This window comes from Corythoichthys intestinalis, chromosome 7 (genome assembly GCF_030265065.1).
Source record: "Corythoichthys intestinalis isolate RoL2023-P3 chromosome 7, ASM3026506v1, whole genome shotgun sequence".
In the NCBI taxonomy this organism is placed as follows: Eukaryota; Metazoa; Chordata; class Actinopteri; order Syngnathiformes; family Syngnathidae; genus Corythoichthys; species Corythoichthys intestinalis.
The window spans coordinates 36,485,973-36,500,185 of NC_080401.1; the positions used below are offsets into that span (position 1 = coordinate 36,485,973).

Sequence of the window (14,213 nt, forward strand, 5' to 3'; positions counted from 1 at the left end):
TCATGCAATGTGATTTCTGGATTTCTGGAGCAACTTGTAGTTCTACAAAAGTAATTTGCAGTTGTAGAGGTATTAAGAAGCAGAATGGGTTCCATATTAACGGTGCAAGAACCAAATAGGTGGCTCGCCACAGATAAAGATGATTGTAGAAGTGTGCAGAGACACCCAGTGTGAGGTGTAAATGTCACTGAGTTTGGATTTATTGTGTAGGTAAAAAAAAAAAAAAAAAAAAAAAGTAAGCTTCAAAAGAGTTTTCCTTTGTGTCGCAAGAAAAGGCTCCTGTTTGTATGTGTCTATTTGAGTTTGTCCATGAGATTCATGTGGCTTCAGGCTGTGGGCGTCCCTGCCTTCCTGTTTCTTTGTTCTTCTCTAAACTAGCTATTGGCACAGTGTGTCCACCTACACACAGGGAAACAGCCCCAAAAACATCCCAGTTGTTTACCCTTACATCCTCACTCTCTATATCGAAGCACTGCAGCATCCCTCCAACAGACTGTATGTTTGAGGGAGCCTGTTTTTGCGTCAAATCCCAACTCATGCTTTTTTTGTTGTCCCCTTTCTCTTTCTGTGCTTGTTGATTAGGATTCTGGCTGCAGCAGGCGCTCATATGAACAAGTCAGTGGACCTTCGGACCCTGAGGGCTGTGCGAGTGCTGCGACCACTCAAATTGGTTTCAGGCATCCCCAGTGAGTTTTGTTTTTGTTTTGAATAAAAAGCTTGATTGGATATGCATGTCTTTGGACTGATTTGTGCTCTCTTCCCAGGTCTGCAGATAGTCCTGAAGTCTATAATGAAGGCCATGGTTCCTCTGCTCCAGATTGGCCTTCTTCTCTTTTTCGCAATCCTCATGTTTGCGATCATAGGCTTGGAGTTTTACAGCGGCAAACTGCACCACAGTTGCACGCCGCAGCCTGGAATACTCGGTAAAAAACAAACAAGGGCGTAGGTTTGGTCTCAATATTGGTAGGGATGATATAACAACATAACCTGCATGTACACTTTTTGCTGGGGACAGGACATTAATAAGACCAAACAGATTGGCTGAACGAGGGTCAGGGCCACATTTCTCACCAATATCAACCTAATTAATTGATAGGCTAAATGATTAATGAAAAAAAATCTGTATTGACTTATACTAATTTTCACACTGCAAATTTACAGTATAGTCTTAGTCTTTCTGATATTTTTTCTTAAATCTAGTCGAATAATTTCCTCCATTTTGCTTTGAGTGTTAAAGGCAAGTTAACAGATTAATGCGTCAGACTATTCCACTTACTTTTAGTAAATTTTACTAGGGTTGTTCCAATCATGTTTTTTTGCTCCTGATCCGATCCCGATCGTTTTAGTTTGAGTATCTGCCGATCCCGATATTTCCCGATCCGATTGCTTTTTTTTGCTCCCGATTCAATTCCAATCATTCCCGATAATTTTTCCCGATCATATACATTTTGGCAATGCATTAAGGCAAGGCAAATTTATTTTTGTGACAATAAATCCTCAAGATGACATTTAACATTCTTTCTGTGAGAGGGATCCACGGATAGAAAGACTTGCGACTTTGTATATTGTGACTAAATATTGACATCTAGTGTATTTGTTGAGCTTTCAGTAAATGATACTGTAGCCCTGCCCAAATGCATGATGGGAAGTGGAACCATGACTGTGCGTAGTGTAGTGTTGTATCGGTCGCGAACGATTCGTTCTTTTTGAACGAATTGTTTTGGTGAACTAGACCGAACTAATCATCATCTGCACTGATTCGTTCTATGAAGGTGGTGCTTGTTCGCTGCGTGGGAGGGCGTTGAGCAAGCGGCAGCGTCTTCTGACATCGCACACGACCAATCAGACGCCAGCCTCATCGCGGGCAGGGGAGGGACCGGAAACAGAATCAGGGCGTTTGTCACTCACGTCCACGTGTGGCCAATAAGCAGCCAGCGTGCAAGCAGGGGGGCAAGACTGAGTTTTGTCACTTCCCGTTCAGTGACTCGGTCCTCCGGTTCCTGACCTAGCTTGCTGCTAAATTGATTTTCCAGTAATGACTATGCGGTGAATGAATCAGAAAATGAAAGGAAATGACTTTGTCACATATTTGTTAACGTGGAGCCTATCAAATGCTGCTCAAACAGACAAAAACACCACACAAATCTAGCGAGCATTGTTTAGAGTAGTACTTTTCTCAACAAACTCGTGACTGCCTATGACGACATACTATCAAATTTACAGTAATTTAAAACACGGGTAGCTACGAGGCAAGCAAAAGCTGAGCTGCGGTCGCGTGACGGCAGTGAAGCGGGCAGAGAACTGTCACTATATGGAGGCTTCATGGCAGCGATATTTACCTCATATGTGCACAGAAAAAAATATTTAGTATGATCACCATAATACTGATTTGCAATGAAACTGTATATACATGTCAATTTTTCCCCGAGTGTTTTATTTTTTTTTTTCGTGTCAGCGTGTCGGGTGTTGGTTGGTTTGACAAATTATGTCAATCCGTCCATCATGTGCTACTCAAGCGCCCAAAACAACGCACGCAGACACGGGAGATGTCGCAATATGTCTACATTTTTCTTAACAGACTAATGAGAGTAGAAAGGCGACATCGTAAAGAGCTAACAATTATTTCTCGTCAGCATTTGACGATCTGAGATGCGGGGACGACAGGGGAGCTGACCGGATTATTTTATTTATTAATACCAGTGCAAAAAAACAATATGATCACCATAATACTGATTTGCAATGAAACTGTATATACATGTAATTTTTTTCCGAGTGTTTTTTTTTTTTTTTTTCTTCGTGTCAGGTGTTGGTTGGTTTGACAAATTATGTCAATCCGTCCATCATGTGCTACTCAAGCGCCCAAAAACAAAGCACGCGGACACGGGAGATGTCGCAATATGTCTACATTTTTCTTAACAGACTAATGAGAGTAGAAAGGCGACATCGTAAAGAGCAAACAATTATTTCTCGTCAGCATTTGACGATCTGAGATGCGGGGACGACAGGGGAGCTGACCGGATTATTTTATTTATTAATACCAGTGCAAAAATTCAACACGATCATCTTAATACTAAAAAACAAAAATACAACAGAGCGAGATGTAAATATGATGTGTTGGTCGTTCCATATTCAGAAATTAAACTTTCGATGTATTTTTATTTTCGTGACAGCAAACATGCTGTATATGTATGTGTGATCAAGAACCTGCTAAAGAAAGTCCGTGCGCCCCCTACTCCCCTCACAAAAGGAAAATGTTTAACCGTGTCCTAAATCGAAATGCAAGCACGAGCCATGACTTTGAGCCCATAGAACTAGGACAGACGACGCGGAAGTTCTCCCTCGCTTTTGCAGCAGCAGGAGGGAGACGAGGCTGTCTGTGAAAGCAGAATGATACCGCCTGTCACTCATTTCTGAAACTACGACGAGTGGTCAATGTGGAAGAGAGGGAGGGACCAAGCAATGTCACTTCCCGTTCAGTTATACTGCGAAGCGGTCTTTGGTGATTCGATCGGCAATGTCACTTCCCGTTCAGTAACCGAACGATTCGTTTGGGCGGGGAGGGAGATGAGGGGGGCGAACGATTCGTTGAACGATTTGTTTGAACGAATCTTTTTACTGAACGAACCGGAATGGATTCGTTTGCTCAAGTGAACGACAAATCTCGTCACTAGCGTAGTGCTACCAATTGATATATCTTCTCTGCGTTGGGAAATAACATAAGGTGTTAAGAAAAAGATCAATTGCTACCTTGCTTCCCCACATTGCCTCCCATGATATTTCTAATCGCAGGGGGAGGGATTGTAAGGCTTTAGCCAATTAAAAAAAGGCTCCAAAGGCTGCCAAAATTCACTCTACTCATTTTACGCAGCCTTTTATCTCTCTATATAGGTAAAACGGCGCCATTACAGATTGTGCGCGACAATGCGTGAGTGGGTCACGCAGCGCATGCTTTAATTGCGTTAAATATTTTAACGTGATACATTTTTTAAAAATTTAATTCCCGCCGTTGTCGGGATAAATAACCCTACCTTAAGCCTAAACTAAAGACTCTGGATGAGTGCAACATATTATGTCTGTAACGTTAAATACAATTAGAAAACGAATTAATTTAAATATGTGTATATATATATATATATATATTTTTTTTTTTTTTTTTAATTTTTTTTAAAAAAGGCATGGCCGATATTTTTTTGCCGATTCCGATCCCGATCGGAATGCCGATCGATCGGGACATCTCTAAATATTACTATTTGTTCTTATTAAGCCCATACATCTAAATGTTGGTCATTTTTCACCTAAATCAAGAAAAAAATGCTTTCAAAAATGTTTTGAACAATATCTATTCTTGAGTTGAGAACATTTCTGACAAAAAAAGTTTTTTTTTTTAGATTAAATATACATACTATTTGCTTAAAATAAGTCTGTTAAGCCATAGACTTCATAATATAGCATAATTCAGCAAGTGAAAGGGGTCAATGTAAGTTGAACATAATTAAAAGTACTGTCATTCACTTAGTAATGGTAGGTTCAATTCTATCCTTACAACATATGGGAAGACAATCTAAATTACCTATATAACTGAAGTCATTATAGAATGCAAATAAGGTTGCTTAAAAGTTGGTGGGGACAATTTGAGCATCCTGAAAAGTTGGTAGTGTTATGTTCTTACCGTCCCTATGCAAACCTACGCGCTTCAAAACAAATAACATTATTAAACTCTCTGACAATGTGTCCATCAAAACAATGTTTGTCAAATAACAATGACGTAATTGGTGACTGTTTACAGTATATACCCCCCCCCCCCACACACACACACACACATATTTTCTTCATGTTAACTGCATATAACAATTATAATTCCATTACACGTATACCATTAAGACATGACAATACATACTTGAGTCATAACATCCCAGTTTCTGATCCGAACAAATGATGCTATAAATCATACTGTGCAATTTTGTGAGGAAAGCCAGCAGTGGCATTCGGATATTACTGTTATTTAAGTTTCTTCCTCTGCCAAGCACTAATTTGAGCTGCACTGGAAAAAAGGGAGAGAAATCATCCCTCGTCCTGATGGAATGAATGAAACAAAAGGGAGCAATTCATAGTTAGGAAATTCATGAATAATGCATCACTGCGAATAGATGAAAAAGTAATTTTAGAATTTCTACCAGTAAACAGCATTGTGCAACCTAAAGACAAAGAGGCACTACAGAGCTCGGATAGGTTGCCATAATGGTATGTTATGCATGTGACCTTCTACTACTCATATTTCCATAACCCTTTAGTTTGTAGCAACATTATTCTAACCTTGAATGCATTTTTGTGCGCACAACGCATCATAATGTAGGCTACCTAATGACAAAACAGACCAGCATGGATGTCCTTTGCAATTAAAGCATGCAATATAGTGTGCTATTGTGCATTCAAAATTGCCTTTAACCTACCAATACACAAGCCAAGAAGAGAGTTATCACTCATGGCGTACTTGTGTTGAAAGTGGGAATTTTTTTTCACTCTAATTAGTTCTGAAGATGAGCTCAACTCAAATGTCAGAGAAATAAATTAATTTGAAACATCACTCACTATAAAATGGTGCATTTCCTGTATAGAGTGAAAAGGAATTCAAATTTTTAATCTAAATGCAGTACGTCAGTACACTGTGTAACACATGGCAGAAATGAGATGCTAGATATCTTCAGGCTATAGTTAGCTTTGTTTAGCTCACTTCAAATCTTTATGCGTTTTAGCCACTATTAGGAGTAAAGATACAGATTATTTTAGCAAGGCAGCAAATGTAACGTGTTGTTCAACTGAAGCGGTTAAGTTTTAGCTATCTATTAATGCTTTCAGGGCCATTGACAGCAATACAGGCTAAAATTAGCTTTATCAAGCTAACGCCCATTATTTAGGACTTAATTTATATCTGTAAGCTAGTGTTAGGTGTGTACATACATTCTTTGGGGGTTGTAGGTCATAGATTTCACTATCAGTTGACAGGACACAGGGTTCTGGGCCGATCCGTGGGGGGCCTATTTTCAAAAACTTCAAATATTTTCAAAACCAAAGCAGCTAGTGACCTAAAACCAAAACAGTCACCTCCCTCAGGCATATATGAGTCTCCTTGAGCGGTTACATCAAAAAATTCAAAGTCGTTCCCAAATAAAATCCTGATTAATTATTTTTTATACAAGTATAGCAAAATTTAAAATGACTATAAAATTCTCAAATTTTACGCTACATGTAAAAAAATCGCCAAATGCATAGATAATGTATTTTAAGGATCAATATCAATATTTAACATATCATATACGTTTTTTTCCCAAAATAGCAACTTTTTTAAAAAATATATAATTTAGTGCAAGTTTTCATCAGCTGATAAGTCACTCAATTTTCACATCAGATACTTAATTCTTGACGAACGCATGCAGAATCATCTTAATTGCACTCAACGAAAGCAAAATTAGCATTTTTCTATATACAATCACAACTTATATAGGTTGAATCCCACTTGTGGTGAGATACAAAATCCAACATGGCAGACGTACAAAACAGAGATTTTTAAATTTAAAATTCTTGTAAATGATAGCTTAAATCGCAGAATTTCTATAGAAATGAACCTAAAACAGTCCAGATTCTTGGTTAAAAGCAAAAAACGAGCAGCTATTGTTTATTTTATGTACATATTTAAGGCAAAAGTTACGTTATCGTGTAATACAACATGGCGGCCGTCACGAAACAAAGACCATTTTAAGTTGAAAATTCATGTAAATAAATGCTTCAATCACGGAATTTGTGTGACTATGAACGAAAAACAGTCTAGATTCTTGGTTAAAAGCTACAAACAGGCAGTTATCGTTCATTTTACGTAAATATTTCAAGCAAAAGTTTCGGTATTGTGTAATCCAAGACTGTCACGAAACAAAGAGCTTTTTAAGTTGAAAATTCTTGTAAGTAAATGCTTAAATTGTGGAGTTTCTACAGATATGAACGTAAAACAGTCTAGATTCTTGGTTAAAAAGCGAAAAACGGGAATTATCATTTATTTTATGTAAATATTTTAAGCAAAAGTTACACTCATTTTATCCATTGATTTTATTTTCCACAAAATAAGTGCATGCATGGTGCTATTTAATAGAATAATTACCTTGAGTCCTCGACCAAATCATTCTTGAGACACTCCTGCCGGCTTGTATCCAGTAAAACCTTTGTCCTATTTCCACCTAAATGCGGTGTTAGAACGCAGCGTGTGTTTGAGTTTATCACAGTGAAAGCCACCTCAACGTTCTGCCTGGGTCGGCCCCCGACGGAAAGGCGTGGCGCAGTGTCTTTGGGAGCTGTCTTGTCAACTGATGGTGGAATCTATGTGTAGACAACAAGTGTAATGTGTTTTCCAACTGTAGCAAATCAGAAACATTATTTATCTATCAATACTTTCAGTGCTATTAACAGCAATAGACATCCAATCCATTAGAACTTTGAGGGCTGGCAGTGAATGCTCAGCCTTATGATAGCTGCCAGAGAAAACACTCGATGTCCATGTTGAGAACTTAAACCAAATGTCACAAAACTGCATTTCTATTTGTGTCTAACCAGAAAACGAGACATTGGACTCCACTGAGTTTGAGTTTCCATGCGGTGTGCGTCAGTGTCCAGCGAAATACATCTGCAGCGACACGTGGATCGGCCCCAACGACGGAATTACGCAGTTTGACAACATTTTGTTTGCTGTTCTCACCGTCTTTCAGTGCATTACAATGGAGGGATGGACCACTGTTCTCTACAATGTAAGACAGGAATGCTCATTCTGGGTTATTATTTCCGTATTATGCTCCACAGAATTTAGGCGTTTGACACAAGTAATGTTTTTTGCATGGGTGTGGGTGAACTTTTCATCCTCCTCCTAATCAGGGTTTGTCTTTTAAAAAAAAAAAAAAAAAAAGACACGTGTGACACACTGATGCTACCATTTGATAAAATAAATCAAAGTCAATAAGTCAAAGTAAGTCATAAGTCATAATAAGTCAAATAAAAGTCCTCAAAATATTGTCTATTGGCGCCCAGGCCGCAGGCTTGAGACCCCTTGTCACAGACACCACTATATTTTGCTGTATTTTTTATTTTTTTTTTAATATCGCTCTTCCAGTGAATGTGATTAGATTATGCATAATAGGCTAGGTTCATACCACAGGTCTTAATGCTCAATTCCGATTTTTTTTGTCATATCTGTTTTTTTGGCGTGCCCGTTCAGACTTGCCTGGCACCGCCAGACTATTCTCCCTGTATTTTTCAAACTCTGTGAGAAGAGTCTGGGACCCATCTCCTTATTGGCCTTTCGAGCCCGAACGAAATCATCCGTGCAATCAGATTTGTTTACTTGCGTGACGTCTTCTTAACGAGCAACGTCACTCTTGCGCGTTGGAAGTTGTCTCCAAAACAACTCAGATGGCGAACGGGAGAACCGAGAATATGTTCCGATCCGCGATAAATTCAGTTTTAAATGACCAAAAACACACCAAGTCGCTAAAACGGTGTGTCTCGCGCTAGCCATGTTGAATGAACTTGTCTGTTCTCCGCTCTCCTCGTTTGTTTATTCTCTCGCGCTAGTTTGTTGTTGGGTTGTCCATCGTCCGCCCGTCGCTGATTGGTCCACTCCGCTGTCTGTTTGCTGTGGCTTGCTCCGCCCTGGAAATTTAATCCGCAGAACGGTCGCCAGACTCTATAGCTGGAACAGCAGTGAGTCTGGTGTACCAGGCAACGTTCAATCTGCCTTTGTCTATTGAGCTAGTTCAAGTGTCACGCATGCGCACTAATTCGCAGTCCAAAATGCGCTGAGCAAACTGACCCGCATGCACAAGAGCATCAAAACAAATGCTGGCTTAACGTCATTCAGGGGTAATCATATTTTGATTTCCAAAAAGAGGAAACAAATAACAAACATAAAAAACCCTGTTTTGTCCTATGTTCAAAGTTTATATGGATTGATAGCATGCACACACTGCACACAGTTAAAGACAGTTAGTCCCGACTCTCGGCCGTGTAAGCAATCTTGAAATATTGCTCATTTGAAGCACAGAGAAAAAAACAAGCATTGTCAGGCTTACCCCCATTTAATTTTTTTATGACTGTTGTCAAGCCTGCCTCTTCCCTAAAGCTGCGTTCAAGCTAGGCGCTAACGCTAATATGAGCTCCGTCGCTACCGTAGCACTCTGTCGCGCTCGCTCTTTGTTGACACAATTGCTGCATGGATTCCGATTTGGGAGACTTGACAGTTAAGCAGGGCCGTGCAGAGACCCATGGAGGGGCAGGTGGTCATAGATCAAAAGGGGCGAATGAACAAAAATTTAGTACACCTTACAACAACATAACTTCCAGTTTAACCAGCTTTACAGTATGATCGGCTGTGACTGTGACAAACTTTAACTCATTCACTCCCAGTCATTTTCACCGGTGCAACCCCCTTCGCTCCCGGCCGTTTTACTAGATTTTGACTGATTTTGCAAGGCCCGCAGAAAATTCTGTTCTATTGCTATATAAACATGCAACCCACCAAATTAGACAGAAATCAGATTAGACTCTCGTCTTTCAGCAGGAAAAAAGTAAGGTCATATCTTTTTCCATTCTGTAGAAATCAGCATTAGAAAAGAACTTAGTTTGAGTAAGTTTCCAATTTCTGACGAAAAAACAGAGAAATTGAGCTTTTTGTGAAAGCATACATTTTAAACGTAACTTTAACACAGCTGTTTTATGCTTGAGTTACATCCCAAACAACTGAATAATGTTTTCCTTTTACAAAATAACATAATCGACACGACAAATACAGCTTTTGATGGCAAAGTAACAATTTATTTACACATAACTAACTGAGAGATGACGCTATTGTTGCCGCGACAGCTGGGTAAACTTTTCCCTCATCGCCGCCTGTCTCATAAAGATGGATTTTTTTTGTCTCTGCGGGGTTTGCTCGGCGAGCAGCACGGACTCAACGGCATCATCCGCTGCACCTGTGGTCCCGGTCGTTATGCTCGGTCGTCCAGTGCCTGGCATGCCGGGCGTCCTCTAGGTTGTTCTCAATTCGGTCGTCTTCCGCCGGCGCCCCGGCCGTGCGGCCCAACCGTTCGTTGCCGTTGAATCTGGTTGCGGGTCTTACCAAATGCGCTACTCCCATCCAGTGGCCAATTTTATTGCTTTAAAAAGGATTTTCAGCTTTGTGCTTTAGAGCTAAATTGAATCTGAGATGTCTCTTGTAAAAAAAAAACAACAACGTAAAAGATGTCTTTGGGACTATGAAACAATTAAAAAATAGAACGTATTTATACGTTTTTGGGAGCAAATGAGTTAATTGGGAGGGAGGGAATAGAAATAGAAATCAACACTGTCATCAACACTTTCTGGCTATGACTGAGTCAGTCTTTGCCTCTTTTCTTCCTTCAACCTCTATATCAAAACTTCCTTAATGAACTTGTTGTTCATCTGAGAACAAATTAGATGTTCACTGAGCCACCATCAGTACAGTGTTTTCAAAACTATTATTTCATTATTAGAGTAATTAAAGATGTGTACCTTTCTAGATAACGTTGTGTAGAGAACGGAAAAATATGGTTGCCTACAGAGACACACGGGTCAAAATAGCCTTTGGGCTGGGGGTCATTCATTATGAAAGTAGAAAACTATATAAGAGAAAATTACTTTTTTTTTTTAAATCCCCACAATAAACCTGGTGGAAGAATTTTTATTACAGTATTTGCTCGAACACAGTTTAATAGGGTAATACCGTTTGTTTTCAAGCACCAGATGTCCTCAGACTCCTCACCACACACCCAGGTCACAGAGGAACAGCGTGCGGGGGGGGTTATGTGTTGGCTTAGCGGCACACAGACAGCTTTTTAAAAAGAAAACATTTTTTAAGATGTTTTCTGTGTTCACTCATATCCGCACAAAGAAAAAAAAAAAAGCCCAGTTAAAATGGGCACTTTGGGCATGTCGGCGCAAAGGGGCAGGTGCTTAAGCACCCTCCGCATTCCCCTCTGCACATGCCTGCAGTTCAGACCGCAGCCACATTCTGGAAAAATGTGGCCTAGATCAGATTTTAACCACATATAAAAGTGACCTAGATCGGATTTGAAATGGTCCACTTTTATGCAACTTTTCCCGTTCAGACCGTCAAGTTAATGCCTTACTCGAGTCTGAAAAACACAAAAAAAATTGGATTCATGCATTAAGACCTGCGGTATGAACCTAGCCATTGTGTATCGAACCACTACGTGCAAACACCTTTTATTTTTTGATCTGTGTTTTCACTCTAGGCTGATGATGCTTTGGGTCCTAGTTGGAACTGGCTCTACTTCATACCGCTTATAATCATCGGCTCCTTTTTTGTCCTGAACTTGGTGCTTGGAGTCCTCTCAGGGTACGGCCACTCTTCAGTTGTTACTATCATGTGTCTTGGTAAAATACTGCAAACACAACAGAAAAATGGAAATTAGCAGCAGTAGAAATAAAACAGATCTAAAAATAGCTTTTTGAGAAAAGTTGACTTCTTTGAGAGCAATAGCAACAAGTAATTTTGTGCTTTACGCCGGCAGCGAGTTTGCCAAAGAGAGGGAGAGAGTGGAGAACCGCAGGGCCTTCATGAAATTGAGACGCCAGCAGCAGATTGAGCGAGAGCTCAACGGTTACCGAGCCTGGATCGACAGAGCAGGTGACATACCAAAAAAAAAAAAAAAAAGACTATCATTACGATAGCAGAGACAAGGCAACTAGATTAGAAACCATCACATAGACTGGTATCTGCTGTTAATTTATGTTTCTTGTTTTTCCAGAGGAGGTCATGCTTGCTGAGGAAAATAAGAATCCCGGACCTTCCGCTCTTGATGGTAAGTCAGCATTTTTGACATTTCCTTTCTTTATGATCTGCTTACACTGCTAAATAAATCAAGCAGACACTTTTAATCTAAAGGTGTCAAATTATTTATGTGCAGGTTGCAGGTTGGGTTTTTACATGCAAAAGAGAAACCTGCAGAATTGTCCTTTAATAGTTGATGTGACTTTGCATTTCTTCTTCCAACAACAACGGGTGCATTTAACCCCTAACCCAGATCTTAACATAAATGAAAATGTATTAATTTATGAAGAATTTGTATGTTTTCAAACAAAAATAAAACCCCAAATTCATCACCTGAAGACTAGTGTTGCCAAGATAACCACCACCTATGCACGTTCCCGTAAAAAAAAGGGGCGCTTGTCGCCCTTCCTAAAATGGTGATTAGGGCTGCAGCTATCGAATATTTTAGTAATCGAGTATTCGACTGAAAATTCTATCGATTAATCGAGTAATCGGATAAAACATTTTGTTAGGTAGAGAGCAATCATATTTACACTAGGGCTGTCCAACGATTAAAATTTTTAATCGAGTTAATCACAGCTTAAAAATTAATAATGATTGAACCAATCATTCGTAATTAATCGTAATTCAAACCATCTATAAAATATGCCACATTTTTCTGTAAATTATTATTGGAATGGAAAGATAAGACACAAGACAGATATATACATTCAATACAATTTAATATTCAATTCATACTGTACATAAGTACTGTATTTGTTTATTATAACAATAAATCAACAAGATGGCATTACCATTATTAACATTCTGTTAAAGCGATCCATGGATAGAAAGGCTTGTAGTTCTTAAAAGATAAATGTTAATACAAGTTATAGAAATTTTATATTAAAACACCTCTTAATGTTTTCGTTTTAATAAAATTTGTAAAATTTTCAATCAAAAAATAAAGTAGTAGCTCGCCATTGTTGATGTCAATAATTACACAATGCTCATGGTGCTGAAACCCATAAAATCAGTTGCACCCAAGCGCCAGCAGAGGGCGACAAAACACCAAAAAACACAAGTAACAAGTGGACATGACACTTTGCTGTCATTTTAATCTGTTTGAGCGGGGCATCTGCGTTAAATGCGTCAAATATTTTAACGAGATTAATTTAAAGAATTAATTACCGCCCGTTAACACAATAATTTTGACAGCCCTAAAATATACATGAGAAAACAAGACATTTAATCTAATATTGAACCATTTTCAGTCAATCGTCTTTGTTTTCGATGTAAATTGTTGAAACTAGGGCTGCAGCTATCGATTATTTTAGTACTCAATTTATCGATGAACTATTTCGTCAAGTATCAAGTAATCGGATAAAGAACATGACAACTTAAAATACCTGAGCTGAGCCTTAAACGGTATAAAAAATATATATAAATAAGGATCTATGTACAACAAAAGAACAATGGCTTGCATAGCAAAAGTCCGCTAGCTTAAATGCTATAAAATGTTAACGCTTTTTAAAAAAAAATTTTTTTTTTTTTTTACATTGCTCATAACAAATGGTTGACACATATTCCCACACGAAAAAAAAGGCTAAATATACCAATAATCTAAATTACGAATCCATTAGAAAAAAACATCAGCTCAAACAAAAACTTGGCTTATGTTGGTCTTAACATGGAGCAGCTGGATTCAGCCATGTCAAATAAGGCAGACTAGAGAGAAGTGTATCCACCCAAATCAATAAAACTAAATGCAGACACTTTCAAAACCAACCATTGCAACGCCACTTTAATTAAACGAATACTCGAAGCAGCAAAATGTAATTCGAATCTTTTTTTCCTAATCGAATACTGGAGTTGATCGATTAATCGTTGCAGCACTAATGGCGATAGAAGTCCAATTGTCTGGTCCAATTTGAGTTGGAGGGTGGCAGCGACTAAAAGTTCGTTCATTTACTGTCAGACTTCCCAAGTCACATGGATTAGACGTCTAGCGCCGTCAGTGGCAGCATTTACTGAACATTTAAGTTATGGATGTCCCGATCGCATATTTTTGCACCCGCCTCTGAGCCACCTGATTTTGAGAATCTGCCGATACAGAGTCCCAATCCAATACCGAAAAAAGGATTATTTTGTTACTTATTAAAAACCCTATACTTTCACCCAATTCCGATCACCTAAAAAATGGCCATGGCCAAATGGAAAGACGGGATGAGACGAGAGTAGGAAGAAAAAAAAAACGGTGTTCTGCCAAAGTGTGCTACACCGGCGAAACGTCTACAATAGGGGTGGGAACCACTTGGTACCTCACAATACGATACGATTTGCGATACAAAGCTCACAATAATGATCTCACGATATGGCGATACAA

The 14,213-nt window shown here is 39.0% G+C and overlaps 1 protein-coding gene across 1 annotated transcript in view; it reads left to right on the plus strand.

Annotated features, from left to right (window-relative positions):
* LOC130918675 (voltage-dependent R-type calcium channel subunit alpha-1E) overlaps nucleotides 1-14,213 on the plus strand; it is a 312,447-nt gene that overhangs the window by 160,425 nt on the left and 137,809 nt on the right. Inside the window, exons 6-11 of the mRNA XM_057840588.1 lie at nucleotides 583-686; nucleotides 765-923; nucleotides 7,600-7,790; nucleotides 11,310-11,413; nucleotides 11,589-11,704; nucleotides 11,826-11,879. Of these exons, the coding sequence (XP_057696571.1) occupies nucleotides 583-686; nucleotides 765-923; nucleotides 7,600-7,790; nucleotides 11,310-11,413; nucleotides 11,589-11,704; nucleotides 11,826-11,879 (728 nt within the window). The remainder of the gene's footprint in view (nucleotides 1-582; nucleotides 687-764; nucleotides 924-7,599; nucleotides 7,791-11,309; nucleotides 11,414-11,588; nucleotides 11,705-11,825; nucleotides 11,880-14,213) is intronic.